The sequence below is a fragment of the Aphelocoma coerulescens genome, chromosome 2 (genome assembly GCF_041296385.1).
Source record: "Aphelocoma coerulescens isolate FSJ_1873_10779 chromosome 2, UR_Acoe_1.0, whole genome shotgun sequence".
Lineage (NCBI taxonomy): Eukaryota > Metazoa > Chordata > Aves > Passeriformes > Corvidae > Aphelocoma > Aphelocoma coerulescens.
Genome location: NC_091015.1, coordinates 123,374,906 through 123,401,244, shown reverse-complemented (window position 1 = coordinate 123,401,244; position 26,339 = coordinate 123,374,906). Strand labels below are relative to the sequence as shown.

Sequence of the window (26,339 nt, the reverse complement as noted above, 5' to 3'; positions counted from 1 at the left end):
TGGAGAAACTTCTTTAAGGTAGTGGAGGAAGATAAGAAAACTAAATCAAAAGTCATCCCACATGTATTTTTCAGCTATCCTTTGCACTTCAATGCAAATCATGATACTTTAGAAAACAATCACTAATGGAGTAAAAATTGTTTTAAAGAAGTAATATTTTATTGACTTGTTGGAAGTTTGCCAGGTTACAAAATGGAAAAAAAAACAACAACTAATGTAGCAAAAAGTTATGCATTAGCAGTAGGAAAACCTTCCTCCTAAAAGCCTATGATAGTTCTAGTGGAGGAAAGTGTTTGTGAAACAAACATGAAAATGAACATGTTTATTCCTTGGGATCAGTGACAACAGCAGTGGTTGAGTAGGAGAAAGGGCTGAGGAGAGCGGCGATGGTGTAGTGGCGGTGACCGGAATCATTAGCAGTGAAGACCACCTGGAAAAGAGAAAATTTGTGGTCATGACCAACAACATACAATCAAAGCTACCTTATTAACAATTAAGAAGAACACCCCACTTCATCTGCAGAGCACTTTGTTCAATGCTTTTACCCTTCTGAAGTGTAATGCTTCCTGTTTGTGATTGCCAAGCACTGAGTGACAAGTATTTATGGGATTTGGACTGAGGTCCACAAAGAGCCTCAGCTGTGGTGAAGCTGGATGGAGGTACCCACACTTGAGCCAGGCAAACTGCTTTGGGATGTGGAATTGGAGGGGGAGGTATGACAAATGACCAGTAAGAAAGACAGGGGTGAAATTCCACCTGGGGAATTTAAACACAACTCCTGTGTGAGGTGTCCAAACAAGGCAGGCTGTTGGAGCCCAAAGCTGCTTTCTGTGCTTCAGTGCCCCCTCCTGTTTTTAACACCCCTGGTGGTGGGTCAGTTTTTGCATTGAGAACTGAGTGGCTAGGCTTGCCAGAAAAAGGAGAGATCCTTGCCCTAAGAAAATTCAAATGTGCTGCTCTCCAAATCAGTTGAATGGGACTTGGGACACCCGATTCCCAGGAAAGCGTCATCACCTGGGTTAAGCTCCAGCTTTCTTTAGCCTACTATTTGATCTATTTTCTAAACCATGATGTACTTTCTACAAGTGGACTAGAGAGTTCTCTCCTACAACCAAAGTCTAAGCTGCTGGGACATGAGGCTTGTAGGCTTCAGTTACCTTGTACACAGTCAGTCACTGAATTCTACCCACTTCCCAGGCTACCTTGTTGTTCTGTAGGCTATTATGCCAAGAAAAAGCTTCTTCAGCCTAGTTGGAACAGTCTCAGGCATTTTTAAGCACCTTTTGAGGTGTAGCCCTTACAACTTTCATACATCCAAATGGTTAGGGAATATTTTTGAGGGTTCTTTTTTTACCTAAATCACCCAAACCACCTCAGACTTTTATGGACCTGGGACTCAGTCATTTGGTTTAATCTTCCATAGAGCTCTATGATCTTGTGGTTTAAAATGTTCTACAACAATACCAGTAGCTGTTCCAGACTAACTAAATTGGGGAAACTTTAATGGCAGATTAAGCCTGAAGAATTTAAACAGATTTTTCGGTGTGCTAAGCAAACATAGTAGGATAGAGCAGACAATAAATCAGTGTAGGGCTGAAAGCAAAGGGAGAGACAAGCCATGATTATATTGCTGGCCTGATTATGAAATTTGAGTATCACTGAAATAGTCAACTTTCCCACTATGATTATTTCTTTACATTTTTATACCTTCCTTTATTTTAAGTGCATGTTTTGGTGCTGAACATAATTTTAAAAAAGGCACACCAGAAAGAATTGTTTTTCTCAGGTAAATACATGTCATATTAGAATTCAGGGATTTTCATGTGACCAATATGGGGGAAATACCTCTGATTCAAGCATAGCTTATTTCCTATAAAATTAAGGTTTTCAAATCCCTCCATTCCTTCAGCAGCAGTAAAAGCAGTCTCTTCTTCCAGTACATTCTTTTCTTGTTTGTTTTTATAAACACTCTCTACTTTTGAATAATGTAGCTCTTTTCGAACAAGATTCCCTACTGGTACGAGTGGGTGAATGGGCACAGCTACACTTTGGAAGAGCTGTGTCAGCATTTGCAGGGAAGTTGGCTCCTTCCTTTGGCTTAGCTGGCTATTTACTGCCTTTACTTGCCCAATGTTATGTGGCAGTGAACCACTTCACTGCACGATGATGCTCCTTCAGTATCAAAGGGCTGTGCTTGTTCTTCCCAGCTGCTGCTGCTGCACAAGCAGTGTGTACAGGTTATTAAGGATATTTGCCACTACTTACATCAGCGTATTCATGGAATGCAGAAAGCCCAAGAGCCTTCCAGTAAGAGCTGGTTTCAAACTTCACCATGTATTTTCCCTCTACAAACTGTTCTTCTGTTGTGAGCTCATGAATCTCTCCATACTCTGTGGTTTTCCTGTAATGATTAAATATCTATGTAAATACTTTATATTGTCATTTCGATGCTAAACAGAAACAGTCAGTGTGGAATATTAAATAGTAGAGGTGCCAAATTCTACATTGAGCAGTTTCCAATCATCTGAAATAGTTCCTTCTCTCTATGCAGTGTATGTTTCCATATTGCAGAGTCTGTCCTTGCTACCAACTCACCCATATACATCACAAATCAAAGCTGGCTGGTTTAAGGTCCCTCTTTTAATATCATGTCAACTTGTACCAAATGCCTTCTGGAACCAAAGGTTGCTGTCTTAGGAGGACTGCCATGATGACAGGCAAGATGCAAAATCTCAAAACCAAACTAAGGAGAGAAGAGAAATTTTATTGGAAAATCATTTTGTTCTCTAGTTATTAGCACTGAGGCTCTGGGGTTTACTCCTGTACACTGATGTGATTTTATGTGACCCTGAGTGGTAATGTCTTGGAAAAGCAATTTAGCATCACAAGATTTTAATAATTTGATTTACAATGCCTTGGTCAAAGAGCAGGGGCCTCTTCCACTGGGTACCATATAAATGAGCAATAGGAATTCCCAGCTCAGAGATTATGTGCTCAGCTTGTAACAAAAATCTGTGGATGAAGAAACTCCAGCAAGAAGGAAGTATAGCTGGCATTGCACCCTATTTGTTCAAAAAGGAAGTTTTCAAGCTTTGTATGAGAGCTGTTTAAATATTTACATACTTAGCTCCTAAATCCCATTTATCTCTTTTCCCTCCTTTTATTTAATTTCTGATTTTTTAACCTTTTTTGTTTGCTTGTTTGTTTTTGTTTGGGTCTTTTTCTGCTGAAAATGTTTATTTGATATTTCTAGTGCTTCATAACCACATGATGTAGTTGAAGGAAAAATGAAGAAAGCCTTGACTGGAAGAACTAGTGGAACTTTCTTGTCTCATGGCAAGGAGTAACTGCCTAGGCAGAAAACAAACTGGAGGAGAGAAAGTGGAGAAAGCAGTGACATGTTGCTTATCTGAGATGGAATCAGCTGTGCTGTTGGGCTTTTCTTTCCCAGTCTCCTTCTCCTCCTTCACCGTATTTTTTATCTTTGGTTAATGGTGGTAAATAAAAAAGACTGAATGACAGAGCTTTTGCTTAAATTAAGAGGTAACAGGATTGAAAATCCCACGCTAATTTTCTTTTTTTTTATTTGTTAACACTGACAAAATCTTACTGGTCCAGTACAAGTGTAATCAACTGTGTCCAGGGCAGACCAAACCTTCAGAGAATCCAAGTCCTATTTGAAACACGTATCACAGTCAATTTGTAAAGTGTGTGCATCTGCTTTCTTTTTAGTTTAATTAGTAATTCCTGTTTAATCTGTATTGCTTTAATAAAAGGAGAAATAATTTGTTTCTGAGTGTCCTTGAAGCTGTGAAACAGAATTACTGAGATGCTGCAGAAGAGGTTAGCAATCCATGTACTTCTGCTTATAAACTGGGTAGTCTAGACACAAACCAATTAAAAGGAAAAATGGTGTCTGTCTCAAAATCTTTGTTCAGACAAACAAATTAGTTTTAGTTTGAGGAAAATGTGGATGCAGCTGGAATGATTCTTTCCCTAAGGGGTGCTGCCCCAGTGGCAGATGTTAACCATCCAGAACAGCTGGGAAACTGGGAAAAAGAGCTCCCTTTAAAAGGCATGCCCACTACCAGAAGTTAATGGCACTTTCTTTATTTTAGTTATTAAGTGGTAGCCATGCACTGCAAGTGCTCTCACAAGGAAACCTTTCAGCATTACTGCTGCACTGTAGCAGCCAACAGGACAGTGTGTGATTCAGAGCCTGGAGGGGATCAGCACAAGGCAGAGGATGCTCAGCATTCAGTGCTGGTAGCAAAATGCTGCGATTGCTTCTGAACAGCACTTGTATTTCTGTCTGAGTGGGGGAGTAAATATAACATGCTCCTTATTCTTAATAGGATGTGGACTGCCAGCATCTGCTGTAAGATGGACAGTTAAGTAAAAAAAGCAGTGCTTTTCCAGTTAAGTTACTCCAGTGCCAGCCTAGACTGTAATGCCGATCCTCTTTTTGACTACCTGGACCTTAGCTGTATGTGGTGGCAAGGTTAAATCTACACTGTCTGTACAATGATGTTTATGAACTCCTAGGACACATACTGCATTGAGATAAACTGTGCTCTCAGATGCAGACTGATGAGGAAATATCTCAGGAGCACGAACTCTTATTTTGGAGTTAAAAGAAAAAAAATGAGGGTTGGGGAACCACTTCAAATACACAGAAGCCTTTTTGATGACTTGTAACCTAGGTCACATAAAAACTATGCTTGGTGACTGCAACTCTTGAACCATATGATAAAACCTAGATTTCCAAAAACTTGTGAGGAGCGGGAAGGTCAAAGCTAGTCATGGGAGAAGCTCATATAGAATCCAAATCACATGCTCTGTGCCCTAAACCCTTCCTCAGTATGTCTCAGCTCAAGTTATCTCTTCTTGCATATTTTTAGCTAGAGTCATTTTGAAATAAGCCTCTTAATAAAGTAATCTGCTACTATTCCAACTCCCCCACTGCCCCTTAAATACCTTTACTCAAATTCAACAGTTGCCAGGTACATTTTCTCGATTACATAAAGTGTGCTTGCAAAGTAAGAACAAGCAAACACAAAGGTGGAAAAAATAACTACAACAGACATTTGCACAAAATGTAACTTTCCCATATGTATCTGCTAGGTACTGTAACTTCAAAATATTATGCACCTGACAGGAGTATTTACATATTGTGTTCCTGGACTGCATTCATATTTTCAGCTGTTTTAACACAGGGAAATTCTGGCTTCCCCAAAAGAATAAAATTGTAAGCACATATGAAAATCTGGTTCAAACAAGAGTCATCAGCTAAAGTCAATGGTATCACTTGAAAGGAAAGCAGAGCCTTGATTAAGATGCAAGTCAAGGAAAAGGTCAAAATCTTTACCTGCAATAAAAATTGTGATTTAATGTTCCTTCACTGCCATCCCCCAGCAAAATGGTTCTCACTTGCCTAGGGTTAATCTTCTCAATTTATATTTAAGAAGAAGTGATTTGATTTTCTTGAGTGTACTAACCTAAAGTTTCAACAGAAGTTGCCCAACAACTACAGGATTTGTCTCCTTGGGCTTGTTGAAAGCAAAATTGCAAACTAAACAAGAAAACACTGTTATGCCCCCAAAATAAAGGGGATTTAACAATGGCATTACATTTATCTTAGTCCTCTGTAAATTGTATTTTGTATTAGATGTTAAACAGCACTTGATGAAACATTTGAAATAATTTGGTTTCCTAATAATGAAAGAAATACTCACTAGGGATAAGACATTATCCTTGTCTCTTGAAAAAAATGTGTCATTTTTCATGGAGTTTCTCTGTTCGTTAAAGTACATAAATCCATTTTACGAGGCTTTTGTTCCTAAGTTAACATTCAGCATTTGGGAGTGGAGTTGTTTGTTTCTCTTTCAATCTTGCAAATTTTCTTGCTACTTTTCAATGGGGAAAAGTGTTTTTCATTTTTCATTATATAAAAAGAAACCATTCAGATGGAGAGAAAAGTATCTCTCCTTATAGTCTTCTCCTCTAGAGTTTTCTTTCTTTCTTTTTTCTGCAGCTTTTATGTAAATAATGCTGTAGAAAATCCTAGTGAAAGGCAGTTAAATGTGCTGTCGACTCCTGTCCATTCTTTTGCTTCTCATTCAGTGCTTGAATATTCTGCTGCTACTGGAGGCTTCTCTTGAGTTATTTAAAAATCTGATTCAACAAGTTGTTGCAATGAAAGGTAAATGTCTGACTACCTCAGCTATTTGAATTTTAGTAAACTCTGTTCTTCTGTTACTCATCCACTTTTCAAAGACCGAAGGTATTATTGTCTGACCCTCTGTGATGTCCTAAGGACGCTAGGCATTTGTAGGTATTGGGCTGTCACTCTAGCAAAAGACATTCAGAGCTATAGAAATGGCCACAAACAAATGCTGAAATTCTGCCTCTGTGTTGTGTTACAATGGGACTCTCTAAAACTTTCTGGTCAAGGAGTTTCTTCCAACCAGCACATTTGGTACACAGCAGAAGATGAATAGTGCACTTATTATTTGTATGTGTGCAGACAAAGCTTACAGAGACGATTTTGTATGACTGCTTCAAATAAAGCTCTATATCCATTGCATATGAATATAAGTTAGTCTGGATTACCTACAAAATGCTGGTAAACAGGCTTTTTTTTTTTTTTTTTTCTATAGGAAAGGAAGATAATACTGAAGCTAGGAGAAAAATTAAGTGTTAAAACTACTCCCTTACAAAGAGAAGATGAGCACCTGAACATATTTTTGCAATTAGCATTTCAGTCATGGATAAGTTCCACTTAAATGTCATGGATAAGTTCCACTTAAATCTAATGGATTTTAGATCAGAATTCATATGCTATTAACACTGATGGTGTGACACGTCAGAAAACACATTGCTGTTTTGATCAGAGTTCTGTTCCATTAACTCCTCAACTGTTTGCCCAAGGCACCTTGAAAATGGCTCCAGAAGAACACACAACTTACCCAGCAGCAAAGTCCTGCCAGCTTCCATCTTCAGCCTGTTTAAAAACTTTAACAGCTACATCAGATGCGGGACTTCCCCTGACTGCATCCAGCACTTTCACCATAAGAGGGCATTTGGAATCAACAGAGCCATGGGAGACCTTGGGGAAAGGAGGAGAAGTTGTATAGGAGCTGTCCACCAAGCCTGCAAAAACCTTCTCCCAAAGGAAAGATGGATTCTTATTGCGGAATTACCGTCCACTTTAAAATAATTTCTTTGCGAAATGCTATTCGAAGATAATTTACAAACATCTATTTCTTAAGCAGAGCATCTTAGAGCTTTATACTGATAACTTTATTGCACACACACAGACTTCTTGATCAATATTTAGAGCTGCATATGGCTCTAGGAAAATGTTATAATATTATACCTTTATAATGAGATCACAAATAAGAAAATAGTAAATTCTTGTAAGTGCAGACAAAGTGTGTTAGCTAGGGAAACCAACAAAGAAATACATATGACATCCTAAGGCTGAAAGAATATCCCTTTTAGGCTTCATTACTCTATAAGGAATCCTTAGTCATGCTTAAAAAATATTTTTTAGTGCTTCAGAGAAGCACTTGTTTGGCAAAGCTGCCTCTTTTTTGAGGATACAGGATGTGAGTCATGAACAGACACAAAGGAAGAGAAAGAAAGGTCACACCACCTAGGTCCCTGACCCTTCCATAACACCTTAAAATAGGTGGGTAAATGGCAAGAAAATAAAAAGTTTTAAGAATTCTGAAGATGCTACTATAAAAAAACCCCCCAGAAACAGCATTCTGGCAAAGCCTAATTGTTACAGAATTTCATGGATGGGGAGGATGCTAGTCATCTAGAAAATCTAGATTATCATTCTTGTAATGATTGAGTTTGAATACAAAGAGACTCACCAGTGGTGCAGCTTCAGAGAAAAATACCAGTCCAGCTAAGAAAACAAAGAGTGCAGACTGAAAGGCCATTCTGCTTGCTGTTAGTGAGCCTTGGTGCCAGCAGCCAGGAGCTGAGGGGATTTGGGATTTTATAGCCAATCCAACAACAAAACAGGCTGCTTATTGGGTGCCCATATGACTCCAAAACTGCTGATTCTGATTATTTGCTTAGTAAATAGCCCAATCCTAGAGTCAGTCCATGAATAGCACTGCCATTGAAGTCAATGGAAGGACTGCAGGATCGCTAGAGCAAAGAAAATAAGTAACGGACACAAACATGACCCTTGCCTGGGGAGATTGCACTCATAGAAAGCCCTCCACAAAATAACACAAATGACCTTTGTTTACCCAGAAATCCAACCAGTTCTAGGAGAACTCCTTTACCTTGCCCTCAGGTTGGGCATGATAATGCCCCAATGCTTTCTTTGCACCTGCCCCATGTGTCTTCTCAATATACCCAGTGCTTTCTGAGGACCAGATCCCACATACGGATTCAGGCTCAGTATATGGGTGATGGAGTTTGTTCATTGTCTGGCTCAAGCAGTGCTGGATTCCCAATCAGTCTCCCTGCTTGTTGGAAAGGAGAAATGTCTCTGAGACACAATTTAGATGGGATCTGACACAATCTGCCACTCACCACAAGTTCCTAATGATTGATCTTGCCCAACCTTCAGTTAGACACTGAGATCTCCTCTTAGTCACTGGGAAAAGACCTGTAGAGATGTGTCCCCCTGGGAAGCTAAAGGTGTCAGAAAAGTGGAATGAGCCCTCTTTTGCACTGTGTACCCCAGAAGGAGCCAAGGCAGCCAGCAAAGGCTGGTAGCTTTTGTTAAGATTTGGCTAAGGTTCTAGTAGCCAAACCCCTATAATGCTGGGAATGTTACTGTTACATCTACATTTCTTCATTTCTACATTTGTAAGTACAAATGTACATTTCAGAGGTTTTTCAGGGGTGAACCCAGCCCCAGCATAAGTTGGGAGAAGACATCTGGGGGAGATGTCAAGGTATAGCTGTTTTTCTTCAGCTGCATCACATAAATTGTCCATACTGTGCCTTGTGCTAGCTGAGAGACAAAGAAACTGTCCTGTTTAGCTGTTCATTTTCCCCACATCCTAAACAACCTTGAGCCTACACTTCTCAGGAGCTGTCACTCTTTTTTTACTGATTTCACAGTATTCTAACAAAAAGCAGTTTTTCCCTCTTAACTTGAATAGGATATGATGAAGGTCTTAGAGAGAGATCATGGATGATATTCTCCAGAGACTTTCATACCTTCAGGCTGCTCTATGCAGTTTTTCTCTCTAGGCAAAGTTGGTTTTTGAGAAAAAAATCTATAATACAGTAATCTCCTGCACTGGGATCAAAGTGCCCTTTGTCCTTACAGCAAAGCAAGCTGATAGGGAGGTAACATTCTACACACACTTTGTCTGCACCTAAAAGTCAGTACAAGGTGCCCAGCAGTGACAAGCCATGCTGCAATCTAGTGCTTGTGGGTTGTATTCAGATCCTGGAAAGTTAAATACTGCTCCTAGATCTGTGCACCAACACATTAATTCATTATTTTGTTCTCATTATTTGTGAATATTTCTCTGAAGCAATGCAGCTTTGTATGTCTGGAAGAGAAATTATCTGTATTCTAGGGCAAGTAGGCTGTCTTGTGTTTTGCTGTCAGCTGTTCTTCAAGGAAATAATGCCAAGGAGTTAATTATATTGGCACTTGTCTGCATGACAAATTGCTCTCCTATGGGAAAATTACTTTAAAAATAATGATTTTCTTCTGATAGGTTTTTCTGCAAAGTAGCAGTTTCTGAAAAATCAGGTCTACAGGGATAGTAGATTTCAGCTGTCCATATTATCTGTTTTGCTTCCCTCTTTTATAACATTGACCTTTGGCAGCTGTTTTTTAGACTGAACAATGAGCATGAAAAATTCTAACCCCAACATGATTTTTTTCCCTTGTCCTTCATTTGCTGATTTTTTCAAATCTCAACATTCCATACATAACCCAGACAGTGATTCTTTGACTGCTAACAGGGACACCAGTCTGAGTGGAAATTAGACTTTGTGTGTTTGTGAATCTCCATTCAGACATTTTGCACACAACTAGATTATTTCTATAAATTCTAAGATACAGGTGGACTCAGCGAGAAGGTAAAAAAAAAAGTATCTACTAAATCTCTGATCATGAAGCATCTAGAATTTATATAGAATTCTATTAAAATCCCATGTAAACCTAATTTAAAATTGCTACAGCCTAGTGAAAGCAGTGCTAGGTAAACCTTCCTCCTTCCATCATCAGCCTCAACCTAGTACCACAGTATGGTAATATTTTCCATAAAATGTATGTGAAGGCTCAGGGCTTCAGAACAGCTGTCTGAGAAGGATGATTCTGCCTTGGTAAAGAATCAAAACTTGATTGTGAGAGGGGAAAGGAGAAAGAGGATGGGTAACTGCTGAGCATCCAACAGGTGCTGACTGTTGTCTGTCTGTTGTTGTTAAACCTTTTCTGTGCAATGGGATTCTGAAGCTTATAAACTGAATAACTTACTTGGATAAAAAATAAGAGAAGGTGAAATGAAAAGGGACTGAGCTCTGAGATTTAAGTGGGGCTGGGAAACTCAAGGCTTTCTGAAGGAGCAGGGAAGCTGCCATGAAGAGCAGGAAAGAAGGCAGTTCCCAGAGACTGCTAGCAGGATACATGCTACAAGAAAGGTGATCAACTCGGAGCCTTAGCACAGAGCAGAAGTATAAATGCCCTTTTGTAAGAAAAGAGTAAACAGAGTTACTGACAACTCAACAGAAAGAGATTTTTAGGAATCCTGGTGTGTAAGATGCTGTAGGGTTATGTAGCTAAAACAGAGATAGTATAAGGCTAAGTAGTGCAAGTACCTGGGATCTAGGGGACACATGAAACCCAGGAGAGAGGTGGTCACCCAGCATACAGGGTGATTAAGGTGCTGTAGAAGAGAATGGCCAAGAGCCCCTGGTGTGCCCAGTAATCACCTCAGCTTTATGGAAACCAACAAGTGTGAGACCCCCAGTTAAGAAAAAATTTAGATAATCTTCAAATATGTGAATGCTTTAAGGCTTATCTGAATTCCAAATCAATTGAAGTTCATCTCTGAAGAATTAGGATTAATGCCTATTTCTAATGAAAGCATGTTCCCTGCTTGGAAGCATTACAGTGTTCAGGTCAAGAGCAAACATGTCCCATTAATACTCTTGTTTATGTCAGGGATTTTTCCCACTGTGCTACAGTGTTTTTCTCTCTCTTCTGTGTAGTCTCACACACTTAGGCTTGTTTCACACAGATAAGCTCCTTATTCTCTGCTGCATTCCCTTCTATTTGACGTTTTTTAGAAAGCCAACTGCTTCAACATGAAAAAATGCTCAGACAGCCTGGAATACCTGACTTTGACTGTAAAAACCTGTAAGCTTCTCCTGTGACACTGGAATGAAAGGGCCTGATAGATGGTAAGCCATTCAATAATCTGGATAGAATACCCTAGTACTGTTCAAAGAATTAATGAATTCCTGAGCTCTGAACAAATCCTTTCTATAACATTAAGACCTGAATGTGACACCTCTTTTTCACTTCTTCGGAGTAACATTCCATAGGGACTTACAGGAAAAGACCTGAGATTTACCTCTCAAAGGAGTTTGCCTGAATTTTCTGAACTAGAGTCAAGAACTCTATGAGTTTTACTTCAGGTGTCTGCCAGCTGAGTTGCTGTGGCAGAGCTCTGGCACACAAGGAGAGTGCTCAGTGCACTAACTGCCTGAAGCCAGAGAGAAATTTTCTGTTGCTTTCACTGTTTGCTAATTATATAACATTTCCCCTCTCTGCAAAGCCAGGGATAATGCTTTTCTAATTAATAAATGTGCTCAGGGAGGTTCATGTTTGAGCTTGAACTTCAGTTTGTAAAGAATGGCATTAAAAATGGTGGCATTTCAGGATTGCGTGGTGTTTGTATGTTTATCAGCCTTTTTAATTTTCATTTTCACTGAGAAGTATGTCTATATTTTGAGTTTTAATGATTACTCTCAGATTTCTTTGTTCACAGGACAAACACTGCCTATTTTAATTGGAAGTAAGGAAACACTACTGATCTTATGCAGAAAAATAAGAAAAAATCCTTATTTTGTATCTTAAATCAAATCCAGTTAATTCAAGTATGCGAAAGTGGATACTGCTAGCAAACAATTTTGAAGACAGATGGGCTGGGTTGGTCTTGAGGTATAAAATCACAGGGGTTTTTATCATTTCCAAGGCTGTGTCCAAGGAGCATCCTGGGATATAGCTCCAAGTCCAAAAAAGAAAAATATAAATAGATGATTCTTGCTTTAGGGTATTTGTAATGTGTGAATTCACCTGGCACCTGCTCATCTCAGCAGGCTTTTGCTCTGAAGTGTTTAAACTCCAAGGTCACTGGGCACTGATCATTACTACTTCATAAGCTGCCCCTGTAGGTCTTGTGATTGCTCAGAAACAAACTTCTGTTATTCAACTTTAACATGTATTCATGTCTACATACTAATCTATCAGTCTAGACAAGTGATTTAAAAAAAAAACAGCCCTAATTCAGTTTATGCTCAAAGCTAACTGAATATCCTTGTGCCAGCCTTAATATTTTCTGTGTCTGAGATCAATGTTTCTAAAGGTCAATCTATTTATTAGTAAAATGATTAGGTGGTTTATATTTTAAATTTATTTTTTGTGCCATTCTTACAGTAAGACATCCATAATAAATCTACAACATGAAGCAAATGTTTCTGATGGCAAAAAAAAACCTTAACAGAGGTCACTATTTTCCTAGGGTCTTGTCTAGGCTCTTCTGGGAGTGTATGACATTTTTAAGTGAATTTCCATCAATTATCAATTTGTTCTCAGTGGACTGCAGATGTCAAATGATTAATTAGGAGCAGACATGACAACAAAAATCTTCCTCCAGCTATAAAGACCAAAAGAGGTTCTGTAGGGTTAAATTATGTTCTTTTCTTAGGTTATAGATATTTGCTAAGCTATTGCAGCTATGTACTTTGTTCATCATCTTGCAGTTTAAGATTGTAAAATGCTGAGTCTAGGGCACTTCATTCTGGTACCTGAATACAAATAGGTGTGAGGAAATGCCTGTTTTTCCACCATGCAGGGCCACCTGGGTAGGCTCTTGAAAAGCTTCTGCAAATATGCACAGGGTCAAATTAGCCTCAGTTAATGGCTAATCATCCTATAGCGTCACTTGAATTACTCAAGTCTCTGTTTAGTGGAGGTCATTGTAGATACAGGTAGATCACCACATGGACTCACATGGATGCAGCTTCTATGTGAACTGTGGCTGGTGTGCCCATGAGTACCTTTGCACTCTGTCATGTGTCCTGGGCCACCCAGACCACATCTCCCTCCTGTCCATCTGCCCCACCTTGTAAAACAATCCCCATCTGGCCTGCAATAAAATCCCCTGGGCATGTTGTTGAGTGGGAAGTTACCAAGTGACTGTGACAGTCACACATTTATGCCTTTCTTTTTATTAATTGAACTGGTGCCTGCTTCCTGCCAAGAGCTCTGAGGAAGTGCTATACTAACCATTTTATCTCATAAACAGAGTTCCTGTATCCGCCATGGACTTCACTGAACTTTGGCATCAGCTTCCACACAGATTTACCAGTGTCACTGGCCTGACAAAACCAAATGAATGCCTCATGAAAATAGATTTGAGAGGAAACAGCATTGTATCTTGTAAGAGATAAAAAGAAAAAGGTATTTCAAAAGGGAAGGGACAGAACAGATCACGACCCTATGTACAATACATTAATAACATCTGTATTTCCTTTTTTCTTTTTTTTTATTTTTGTTCTTCCTCAAATTTTAAAGACAAGACTAAAAGTATACTACAACATTTCAGGGAGAAAAAATTAAGGGCTAGACATTTTTGTGATGTGGAACCAGCAGAAGAAAAATGTTAATAGCTATTGTAGAAAAGCCACTGGTTGTAGATTTTTTAGCTTCTCTGATCCAAAAGCTCTTGCTAGTTCTGCTTGTAGCAGATGCGAAAACTAGGTCTGTGATCCAGGCAGGAAACACTTGGTGAAGGTGTACTAAAAAAAATAGGAGTAGCTTTGAGGTAGTGCTTCTCAGCATGTTACGCTGAGCTAGTTTTGTACAGACAAAAATAAATTGTATGCTTTGAAATGCAGTGGGGTACATGAGTCAACAGGAGATTAACTGGCTGTTATTCCTTGGTATATTGTAAAGGAAAATCTTGCTTGTGTATGTAAATACACAAACTCTCTGGTGCCCTTTCCCCATGAACTGCTGCCTGCCTTACATAGCGGCAAATGCAGATTGCAGCTTTAAATGGATGGACAAAGGCAGTATGTATACTTTTCCATGATTAAACCTCTGTGGTTTTATCCCCCTTTACCTCCTGCCAGCCAAGCTGGGAGACTGAATTCCAATCACGTAGCAGATACACGCTCAGGTTTATAGAGTGCAAGCTTGTGAATAGTTCAGTGTAACAGTTGCTGCAGATAAAAATAGCAATTTCTTTTCTCACTATCTCTGCACTAGGTTCAGAACACCTCCTGTACCACAAAAATAAAATAAATATCAGCTGAGCCTACAACTTAGCTGTATTTATGGCTGTTGTGCCACTGTTCTAGATCTACAATCACAGCTATTACAGAATCTGCTTTTTGCAGCTGAGGTGCGCTTTATCACCGCTCTGTGTCTGTGTATATTCATTCTGGGGAGCATTTAGCTTCTCTTTCTTGGCCTGCATAGCATATAGGCCTCCACACACCATTGCTGAGAAACTGTTCAGTCTCTGGACTGTTCAGGACTTTTTCTGCATCCAGGTATGCTTTATCAATACTGGTAGCAAAGCAGAGGCTGTTGTGTCTTTAGGACAAACTCAAGCAGAACAACAACCATCTTATCCAACAGACCCTCTATGTGTCATGCAGTGTGTAGTGTCCAGGGGGTGAAACAGTAGCTGGCTTACAGCAGCCAGTTAGGTCTCTGCTAGAGTTAAGAAAAAGGGTCATTGCCCATACTCAAGTCAAGGAGGTAGGAAGTTTGAGTTCCTGACTCCCAAGAGCTTGCTTTACAAACATAGAATTCACAGAGTGATTTTAAGTATTTTATAAAAAAATCACTCTGCAAGTGGAGTGATCCACAGTGCTGGATGAGCACGGAGCTATTGGGGAATTATTCCCACTGCTTACTCTCATGAGGTGGAGAGGTCAAATATGAACTGAGATTGCTGTGCTGCCCTTCTAACAGCAGTTCCCAGACTAGATCACTCCTGCTCCTCATCATCCCTGCCTTCATGCAGAGCTGATCTGGACTGAACACGAGGCCTGCTGCCCTAATGAGGCTAGGAAGTGCCCTCCCTGTTCGTACGGCAGCACTGTGGTCCCTTTACTACACAATGCAGTGCACAGCATCCCATGTCTTCCTGAAAGTCCATCACAGCCCATAATACTGGAGCCACTGGAAACCAGCTTAGGGAAATATGTACTGGTAAACTAAATTCGTTTAATCCCCTTCATCTCTGTGATTTTCTCCTCTAAGCATGATTCAAAAGAATTTTAATCCCTCTCATGTAGGCCAGAGAAGGCACCGAGGCCAGCAGCTTGTCCACACCTAGCAGAACAGTTGCCACACTTTACGTTCACATTCTGCCTTAACAAACTCTCAAGTATGGCCAAACAGACAAGTCCTTGGAATTGCCTGGATGCCTCAAAAGGCTTTGAAATGTCAGACCAAAATCCTTACCCATTCTTGCTAACTAGCATTCTCCCTCAAGAGAGGGCAAAAGACTCATGCACTCTGAATGACTTTCTTTATTCTGCTCTCCTTCTTGCAATTTAAGATTCCCTCTGTCCTCGTTATTGGACTTCACTACACTGTTGGCTACTGCTTTGTACTGATGATTTCCAATGAGCTTGACATCATTAGTTGGGCTCCTGGTAGCAAGGAAAAGGTAAATTTTAGCTTTTTCTTTAAAGATGACACTCAGCAAGTAGGTGCTTTAGTCTTTGAAAAATGGTGAAAGAAGCATAGCCTGAGGTGGGAAAAACCAGCAAATAACTCCAGCCCACGACTATTATCTGGGGAATATTTGACTATAGACAGAACTGTATATCTTTTATTAGTATCAGCTTGATGAGTCTATTGAAGTTCCTCCACAAAGTACAAAAAGTCACATGAAAAGGGGAACACATACTAATTTTGCTCTTTCTTTGTGCTGTTATGTGAGGAAGGCTGTAAATAGCCCAAGTGTGTAATTGCTAGTCACACTCCTTTCTGTTGAGCAATTTGTCTTTTTTTTTACACCCAGGGTTGCCATGCAGAAGTTGGGGAGATCTTGGTGCAGGAAAGCACTGAGTTATACATGGCTTATGAGACTTTTTACCCCCTCTGCCTGAAGTGCAAGCGTATCTGTGTGCTGCCTACATCCAGCTGGTTTTTGGATGGTGGATTTATTTCCTGCACAAGTCCATAAGTGCTCTCGTAGCTTCTACCAGCACAGGTGTAATTGCTTTGAGAAACCACCCCCTGGGTGCTTTTGAAAGGCAGAACTCCTCTGGCTGCTCTTTGCACACAGCTGCCCAAAACAGTAGAGAAGAGGTAACAGAGTGCCTGCCCATCAACTCCTTCCTGAAGGGACACTGTCCCATGGCAGGGCACCCAGCAGCCATGGAATTCTGCATGCCCCTTGGACAGACCTCTGACACTGTGTTTTGCTTGGCCTAGGAATGAAGAACTCCAGCAATCTGGAGCAGAGCCATGTCGTGGTACAAAGAGCCTCTCTTAAACAGGGTGCATGGGTCTGCATAGGCAGGTCTTGCCTGCTCAGTTTCAGAGCAAAACATTACTGTAAAAACAAAACAAACAAAAAAAAAGCCATGTCCTTGGCTCAAGATAAACCCAGCAAAGCAAATTCAATCCTTTCAAAATGTAAATATTAATTTAAACTTTCATTTTAACAGCACCCTTGGGTCTGTTGCCACTTGGCTGGAATACCTCCCCTCTCTCTTCTGCTGCTGGGCACCACTACTGGGATGGGAGCCCATCCTTTCCACAGTATGGGGAACAAATTGCTCAAGGTGGGAGGAAGCTGTCGTCGTAGGAGTCTTGTCTCTGGGGATCATGACACGTGCAAAGAAAAAGGCATCCAAGTTGGACTATGGAGAAGAATCTGCTGAATGCCAAGCAGACCATGCAGTCTCACCTGGCACTCCAAGATGTGGCTGAGACTGGCTGTTAAACAGCTTTTAACATGTCTTTGAGCTGCCTCTGCCTCGGACTCACAGCAGCACTGCGAAAGATGATGCCTTATCTGACTGCTCAACTCTGTAGACAAGAAGCACAGGAAAAGGAAAAATGTAGAAAAAAAGGGAAAAAAAGGTAAGAAGGAGATGGAAAGAAGAGGCTGAGATATAAAGAGCATGATGTCAGGCACCTAAATCTACCTCTTTTGTGATGTTTATGAAAATAGTCAAAACCAAGAGAGGCCTCAGGTATACTGGCACTCTGTTGGGTGCAGTGTCTCCCAACGATAGGACAGTGAAGGCCAGTGGCTCTGGGTAGGGATCATTGCTGAATGATAACACCCTCCTGCATCTCTCCTGAGCATCTCTGTGACATTGTGGATCCCCCTAAAGTATGATGACTGCGGCTTGACCCACCAGTTAAGAATAATTTCCAGTGCAGCAGTTTTGGCCCAATGGTCCCTACTTCCACATTCCCCTTTCTGATGATGTATGATTTCAATGGAGTTTGTGGACATGTGTGTCTGGATTAATCTTGTGTTTCTGTGAGTAAAATTTACTAATTCTTATAAACAATGCTTTTTGCCCAGTTGAGCTGTACTTCAGGAAACTTGAAATTCAGGTGTCTGTACTTACATTGTGCTGAAAGGCACAATTCCCAGTACCTGGGAAACCTGTTGTGCCTGCTCAGAGAGGGACCTTTTTCCATCTCTGCCCAGCAAAGAGAGGAATTTTAAGTCAGCCTGGCTTTCCATCCTCAGTTTGTAATTCTGTTGCTAAGTGGCAATGAAAGAAGATTATCGGATCACAGATTAACAGAAACCTCTATTCAGTGCTCTTGTGTAATTATACATTTCAGTTACTTATTTGAGAACTGAGCTTTAGCTTCTGTGCTCCTACCTCAGCCTCACCCCTCCAGAGATTTTTATCCTCAGTGTCTGATCAGGATCCTGATAAACTGGCCTTTGCTTTCCACAGTTAGCCTCTGCACCCTGGAGTGGCTCTGCCTATGAGAGTACCCCAAAAGTCTCTGCTCTCAGGGGATCTCAGAAACTGAAGTCCTACCCTAGTCTTTTGGAATTATTTATTTTGGGAGAAAGCAAGAAGGGTATATAAAATGGTTTGAAGAGTTCAGACCCTTGAGAGGTCACCCATTTTCTTCCCCCACTGATAAATCTCCTATTTCTTTGTCTCTTTCCAAGCTAGTATGTTCCACTCTCTCAGGCAAAAATGGTCAAGCATCATCAGAAAGTGGAGGAAGACACAAGCCTGACTGGCTGAGGTAATTATTAAATGTTAAGGGTGAACCTCTGGCAGAAATTGCTTGGAGTGCGCTTTGAGTGGAACACAGTGGAAAGGGCACAGAAAAATCAGGAAACAGCATATCTGGCTAGTGTTGGAAATGCAGACAGAAAAGGAAGGAGAAGTCTGGGAGGGAGATGTAGTTTGTCAGCTGGGAGGAGAAGGTTTTAGTAACAGCACGTGCATACATAGGAGCGTGAGGAGCAAAGGCCTCCTTATGCAAGAAAAATATTTTGATTATTTTAAGTAGAAAAGCTGCACCAGGGAGAACCATGCAAGGAAGAGGAGACAGAAGAAGGGCAGAACTGTGTGGGGACCCATCTCTGTGACTGAGCGGGAGGAAAGAACATGAGCTGAGCATTTAACAGGAGCATGGAAGGGGGTGGTTGGAGGAATTGCCTGGCAAAAATGTAACTAAAAGGAAGGAATGGCATGGAGGGATGGTGAGAAACAAGACCTGCAAAAACAACAGAAGGGAAGGCTGCGCTCAGGGAGAGAGGATACACTTTCAGGAGGTCATGGACACAGACTGTCATGCAAATAAAACACAGAAACAGAAAGCAGCAATGTATAGAAAAGGAAATCTGTTGGGAGTTCAATATACCTGCTTTACAGGGGACTGGTATTTTCAGTGTCTTACAATTAAGCCTCTAAGGGAAGCAGTGACTCAGAACAAACAAGGCTGAAATAATATTTTCTGAGTCAGTCTCTGTGTTTTAAACTGTAGCTGACATTAAACATGTGCTGCCCCTGTGCCTACTCAAGACTGTGTTTGCTGGACATCCTGTTTTACAGAACTCTTTGCAAAGGAGACACTGGGTTTTTTGGTTTCAAATTTTAGAAGGAATGAATACACACTGTCCTTTATTTCTGAAGAGCTTGTGTAATTCTCCTGTCAACCCACTATGCTGTAGCTTTGCATGTAATTTCTCTTTGGAGGTAGCTGTGCTGTTTCCAAACAGGACACTGTGCTCGCTAAGATCAGTTTTAGCCCAGTGGCTGCAGCAGGGTAGCTACTGCCTAGAGTAGTGGGTCCACAAATGAAACTCCCCTTGCTGGGATGAATCAGCTGTTTAAACACCAGGTAAACATTCACTTTGTGGCTCCTACACCAGAACAGATTTTTCCCATGTGTATTATGGGTCTCCTTCAGACTCAAACAAGAGAATTGGCAAACTGCAGGAGGTGTTTGCTGCCTGTGAGGTTTGGGCACAGCACCCTGGATGAGGACAGGATGCTTCTCCCTTTCTTTCCTCACCATTCAAATCAATCAGGATCTGAGACACAGGTTTTTTTTAAATTTTAGCCTAAGAGCTGAATTGACATAATCATGACAGTACCCAGGGATCACTCTAGAAGTAAGGGCCTGGGAGAGCTTGCCATGTGGAGAGGAGATGGTGGAAACCAGACAAGTGAGCAGGCAGATGAACCAGCTTGTACTTCTGAGCAGTGTTATCCAGCTTGTGACTGCTCACCACATGAGCAGACTGCTTTTGGGGGGGTGGGGGGGGGAAGTTTTGTCTAATAATAGGTGCAGCCCCTTCTTCTGAAGTCATTCTGGAAGGAAGAAAAATACTCTTCAAAAAGAGAGAGCATCCTCTTTTCATTCCTACAGACATCCTGCTGTTTTTGTGGTTAGGCATTTGCAGTCTAAACTCCAACTTTGCCCAGAGTTATCAAAAACTAAGTTGCTTGTACCCATGAAAAATAAATTACTAGGACAATGGCAGCCTTGCTGTTTGCCAGAGTATTCAGTTATGACAGGATGACTAATTTATCCCTCACCTTGTAATGACACATGTTCCCCTATATGACTGATGTGATTTACAGAAACTTCCTTTAGAACGACACTTGTCTCTCATCCCAGGCTGAGCTCTGCCCACAAGGAAAAAACTTCTGGACTCTCTCATGGTGTCCTTGCCAAGATGTTGAGGAAACTACCAAGAGGACCCTGATGAAGCAAACACAACAGTGCCTTCATGGCAAAAAGGGTCTAGTCTTGACCCTAGGTCAAGTTTAGTCTCCTCTTACAAATCTTCCAGAATAGTGAGGTGGAAAAAGAAAGAAGCACCAATGAAAGAAAAACTACTTTCTGAGGAAAACCAATAAAGCATGGACAGAGAAAAGGGGTGGAAAACATATCATATTGCAAAGCACATAACAAGATTTTTCTTTTTCCAGGGTGACATCCTGTGCTGTGTTGTGCAATACTTTTTCTCAATCTCTTCTTAATTTTTGCTGATAAAATAAAATCAACATCCATAATAGGTCCCTTTCTAGAGATGTCATTGGTAGGTTGTTCCTTCTGACTTAGGATGATAGCCATACAGAAACCACCACACAGTGAACTGCCATGCTGGGATGCCTTTTTGTCTCCTCCTGTAGCTTGACTCATCACCTGTATAAGCCCAGCGCAGGGGTAGAGCTATCTCAGGTTAAAACTGTGCAAAACTGAGAAGAAGAAGAGTGATGGAAATGGGGATGGAGACGTTGCTCTGGCAATACTTGGTGATTAGAGTGCTGATCGCTCAGGGCGCTGTTAGCTGTGGTTCTACTAATTGGATTGAGCATTGTTTCTTTTTCATTACAGCATGCATCAAAACTTCTGAAAGAAAAATCCTGTAAGAGAGTCCTAAGGGATTCATCTTTTGAGAGCAGGAAAATGTCGGTACGTTGCCAGAGAACATCTTTTTTAAAAGATCAATGACCAAGCTGGAAAAGTCGTTATTATTTGGAAAGGAAGCACTAAAAAAGAGGCTGTATTGCAGTCCAGGACCTTGTCCTTTGTTCCCATGGGATTTACTGAGCCCACCTGGTTACATTTTAATGCCACTGACGATGTGTTTGTAACCGAACCAAAAACCTTTCAGACGCAACGAGGCTGGAGCGCTCTCGCCGACAGTGGCGTGTGGTGCGAGGGCTGTCCCGCAGCCGCTCCGCTGCCCGTGCCTTGCAGAGGGGTCCGCGCACCTCGCTCCGCTGGCGCCGTGCGAGCCTCCCGCAGCCCGGCCCGGCTGCGCCTCCCGCATCCCCGGCAGGCAGGGGACGCGCGGGCACCGGCTGCCACCTGGTGGCCTCAGGCACCGCTCGCCTCCTCCTCACACCCCTGGGCGTTTTCCTCCAGTCCCAGGAAAAATACTTGTTGTTTTTGTTGCTTTGGTTTTGGTTCCCAGGCAGCGGGGCAGGAGCTTTCCTGCACAGGAGGGCCGATGGTATCCTGGGGTGCATCGGGAAGAGTGTAGCGAGCAGGCTGGGGTAGGTGATCTTCCATACCTGGAGTGCTGTGCCCAGCTCTGAGCTCCTCAGTACAAGACAGACAAGGAGATAGTGGAGAGGGCCACAAAGATGATTTGGGGTCTGGAGCATCTCTCTTAAGAGGAGAGACTGCAGGTGCAGTCTGTTCAGTCTAGAGAAGACCGAGAGGGAATCTCAGTAATGCATATAAATAGCTTAAAGACAGCTGTAAAGGGGATGGTGCCAGACTCTTTTCAGTGTCCAGGCACAGGACAAGGAGTAATGGCCATAAACAAACACTCAAGATGTTTCACCTCAGCATGAGGAACCTCTTTCCATTGAGCGTGGCAGAGCACTGGCAGAATCCAGGGAAGTCATGGAGTCTCCCTCTCTGGAGACATTCAAAACCCACCTGGACGCATTCTTGTGTAACCTACTCTAGGTGACTCTGCCTTGGCCAGGGGGTTGGAGTAGATGATCTCCAGAGATCCTTTACAACCCTAAAAATTCTGTAATTCTGTAATGTGAAGGAAAGATTTAATGGTTCTGCTTTGTGAAATGTGTTACACCTTTGGTGCCTCCTGGGAAGCAGCTGGTCATCCGTTGGTAATAAAGATAACAAACCAATTCTCTTATTTTCTTTTCACTGACACCAGGAAAAATGTCAGCCATTCCTCTGTTACTGTGATTCAGAAGCTTATCTGTGGTGGCAGACAGAGCCAGACATAAAAAAAAAAAATCCCCCCACAGAAACAACTCTGTTACCAAAGTAAACAAAAAAATATATGCTGAAGGCAGATTTCCCTTCCCTTTGAAAGCCTGTATTTCTTTTCTAATGCTCTGCAGACAAACTTAATGCACTTAGATAGATCTTGTCAAACTCCAACTCCTCTAAACAAAAAGACATGCAGTCTGCTGGATGAGTGGGCGGAGCTGTGGAATATTTCAATTCCTGTTGATCCTTTAATCTGGCTGTAGAGCACAGCAGGAAAAGGTAGATGTGGGAGAGAAACAGAGGGGTTATCTGAGGGGCAGGGCCTTCCAAAGAAGACTCTCTCTGAAACGAACCCTGGTGGTACTAACTGCTGATTTATTTGTGCTACAAATTCCTTCCAGTGCAGCAAACATTCCTCACAGAGTATTTCTCCCTAACACACAGTAGATAATTTTGTAAACTCAGACTGAGCATTATGTTCAGCACATTCTCTTCCAGAAACAATTTAAAAAATAACAGCTTCTCTCCTTCTTCCACATGAATATATTGACACATATTGTGTCACATTGTCCTTTTCTGCTAATCTCAAACTTCAGCTGATGCAGTAAGAGAGCCTAAAATTGTGTTTACAGCAGAACCTCATTGCTTGGAGGCTTTCTACCTCAAATTATTTTACTGCTCCTCAAACCACATCACATCAAGAATGTTTTTGTTCCATTCATGTGCTTTGAAAGTATTCTTTTTCTTTTGTCATAGGTCAGAAGACTCCCTCTTAGTAAAATTTACCTGAATAAAATATCTGAGAAATAAGTGAAGACACTCTGGGACAGCATCATGTTTTGCCCTTCTCTTTGGATTTTACACTGTGGACATAGAGTCCCAGCTCAGTCCCTTCCTTGCCCACCCCCAGCCTACTTTCTGACAGGACAATGTGAGCAGCAGAAAGGCCTCGACACTTTGCAAGTGCTGTTCAGCAATAACTAACACCACCCTGTGTTAGGAACACTGTTCTGGTCACAAATGAAAAGCAGTACCACAGGAGGTCTATGAAGAAAATTAATTCTATCCCAGCCAAAACCAATACAGTGGGATGTCAGTGGGACGCACTACAAGTTATCAGTGTGATTTGTAGCAAGGGGATCACAATAAAGGGGTGAGATCTTTGGTAAATGATACACTGAAATACATCTTGTGTGTTAGTGGGTGTCTTGAAAGTTTATGATTTGTTAGCAGAATGTTCATTTAAATTCCTCCTTCAAAAGACTTCCTTAACCCTTAAACAGCTAACTATACTTCTATACTGACCTGGATTCATTTACAAGTCAATTTTTACTGTGGCTGCTTTCCCAGCTCCTGTTACTGTGTTACTGCACTTGTATCTTCTTTTAATTTAACACTGGCTTGCAGGAATTTTCTTCAATTTGGAAGGAGAACACAATGGAAAGGGGTGAGCATTTAAAGGCAGCTAAGTTTTTTTCTTATTTTAACCCTATCTTTCAAAAAAATTATCCTGTGCATCTCACAAGTATTTTGAACTAATCTTTTGAAGTAACATAAGCAAAGTGAGCCAGGAAATTTATGAAATTTATCAGAGTTGATGATAGTTGACTCTGTTCAAGTTGTAAGGGGAATTTCATGTGAGAGAAGACCTTGTTCAGTTCCATTCTATCTTCCTTTTCTTTGATAAGAGCATCCCAACATCAAGGGTGCTGTAAGGTCACTCTCTTTGGACTTGCTTCACATGGTATCAAATATTTAAATGCTCATTAATGCAAAGAACAGGGGTGTGAGAATGACCCTGTGCTCCTTGTTCAGGACACGTCCTTGAGATCAATTCCAGTTTGTTTACCTGCTGTAGTCTGGAATTCATCTGCCCCAGGTGACAGCCATTTATCCAAAATGCAGGAAGCTCAACTACTAACCAATTCTACTAGCACCACTTGGAAAAGGGTATTTGAAGCATTTTTTTACCCATCTGACACTAAGTGTAATTTGCTTGCTTGCTTAAAGAGATGCCTGAAAAACCCCAAACAGAACCCTGACTGATACGGTTTGGTTTGTTTGTGTTAGGGAAAAATATTTTATTCCAGTAAGGCAAAGTATAGAGAGTTTCAAGTAACCAGGACTATGAAAAATCAAATATTTGTACGGATCTGTATTTCATCTCCCCCACCTCTTCTGCACAAAACCAAGGCAGGATGGATAACAAGGAAACTTTTCTTTAACAGATCTATTATTTTGACAGTACCTCTCCTGGGGTTCTGATTCAAGAAGGGTGTTAGAGGCTTTCTATCTTTTCTGCTGTTGCAAAAATCAAGATTGCTGATTACAGAAGTGTAACACAGGATGATAAATAACAAAACAGGGCACACAGGGCAAATCTGCCCATCAGTACAGCTGTGTCACTGACAGGTGTATGATAGATCAGGTGAGAGGCATCACCTGGGAGATGTGATTTGGCTCCATCTAAAAGCTGACGCTGTAAGTACATAATTCCTTCTACTTGGAAGCTTTGCTTTTAGTCTTATTTTCAAGAAAGAAGGGGATAATAGTAATAATAATAATAATAATAATATTAAAGGAGTGAATCTGGCTTATGTAGAAAGGCAGTGCTGGGAGCTTTTTATGAGGGGAAGAAATCTAGGGAAGCAAGGAAGGCACCAGTTTGACCAGAGTGGGTGGCAAGAGAAGGTGGCAAAGGCACCCAGCTGGGATGGAGGTGTTCCTGGGCTATGTCAGCTCTGCTGCTGGTACTCAGCCCAGGGTTTGTGCCTTCCTGCTGCACAGTGCCATGCCACTGCCACTCAGCTACTCCCCCCAGCCCAGTGTCTGCCACCATCCCATGTCCCACAGCTGTTTGGGAGGCTGGATACAAGGCTGGATACATCAGCTGGTACCAGCACTGTCTGCTCAAACTCCTGCTCTCCCCCAAGGTTTAAACTTTAGCCACACTCCAAAGATCTTGGATAATCATTAGCCAGGGCATCAATGCTGTTTGTTGCGTAATCATTGTGAGGTGATATCTTAGCTCTATTTGTTCTAGCAAGTAACAGATAACAGATCTAAGAGAAATAGTTTGATGAAACATTTGAAACGTAGGTCAGAAACCGGCTTGGAGCTGAGACGGGGAGGCCATAAACCCTCCTGCTTCCCCTGCACCCAGTAGAACAAACTTTGCCATGTGGTTTTCCCCCAGCATATCCACATGGATCTGGATGCACTCCTACCACATGGCTGAAGGTGCTTTCTGTTATATATTTCAAAGAAGTGAGTTTCAGGGCAATTTTAAAACCAGTGCTGTACATGTCAGTATCTAACAGAAAATAAGTAAATAGAGGGCACATCTGCACAGTGTGAATCCCTCTGGCCCCAGCATTCCCTACCTAATACAAGGTAATGTTGGAAGTTTCTCTCACCACTTGGCATGTAAAAATATTTGCTTAGAATTACATAAAAATGCCGTTTTCAGCTGTGGCCCCCGCTGCCATGCCCCCTTTCATTATAGCCTCCGTGGCTCCATGAACGGGTAGCTGTAAAAACGAGGATAATTTCCCCACATACCACCCCCACACAACAGGGAACAGGTGTCCAGCTCTGCATTTGCTTTTTGGCTGCCAGGGTACTGAGCAATATGATGTGCCTGGGAGACCTGACCACCTGCAGGGCTGGCTCCTGGGGTGAGGCCACAAGGAGAAACTGGGAGCTGGTGACTGCCACTGCTTTGTTGGTTCAAGAGTCACAATGTGCTACATTTATGCAGTTGTTTCCTGGCAGTGACTCACTAGTCACAGCAGAAGGTTGGGGCACTGGGCATGGCTTATTAGGCAATCAGGGCCCTGCCCCACATTGGTTTTTTATTCAGTGATTGCTCTCTCTGCAGGGAAAACAG

At 41.5% G+C, this 26,339-nt stretch overlaps 1 protein-coding gene and 1 long non-coding RNA gene across 2 annotated transcripts; one reads left to right on the top strand and one right to left on the bottom strand.

Moving 5' to 3' along the window:
* Window positions 1-137: 137 nt before the first annotated feature.
* LOC138105063 (transthyretin) lies at window positions 138-8,001 on the bottom strand. The gene is made up of 4 exons (XM_069004661.1): window positions 7,884-8,001; window positions 6,969-7,108; window positions 2,266-2,401; window positions 138-430 (listed from the first exon to the last, which is right to left on the bottom strand). The coding sequence occupies exons 1-4, from the start codon at window positions 7,950-7,952 to the stop codon at window positions 323-325; spliced, it is 453 nt and encodes a 150-aa protein (XP_068860762.1). The 5' UTR covers window positions 7,953-8,001; the 3' UTR covers window positions 138-322.
* An 8,970-nt stretch (window positions 8,002-16,971) lies between these two features.
* LOC138105902 (uncharacterized) lies at window positions 16,972-22,723 on the top strand. Its single transcript, XR_011148779.1, has 3 exons — window positions 16,972-17,335; window positions 18,406-18,481; window positions 21,092-22,723. It is a non-coding gene; the product is annotated as an uncharacterized lncRNA (long non-coding RNA).
* The last annotated feature ends 3,616 nt before the right edge of the window (window positions 22,724-26,339 follow it).

Excerpts from the sequence above, each read along its gene's own strand:
- LOC138105063 (XM_069004661.1), bottom strand. The coding sequence starts at position 7,952 with ATGGCCTTTCAGTCTGCACTCTTTGTTTTCTTAGCTGGACTGGTATTT. Across the intron at positions 2,402-6,968 it reads TGGCAGGACTTTGCTGCTGG|GAAAACCACAGAGTATGGAG; the intron begins GTAAGTTGTGTG and ends TAATCATTACAG. Across the intron at positions 431-2,265 it reads CATTCCATGAATACGCTGAT|GTGGTCTTCACTGCTAATGA; the intron begins GTAAGTAGTGGC and ends TCTCTTTTCCAG.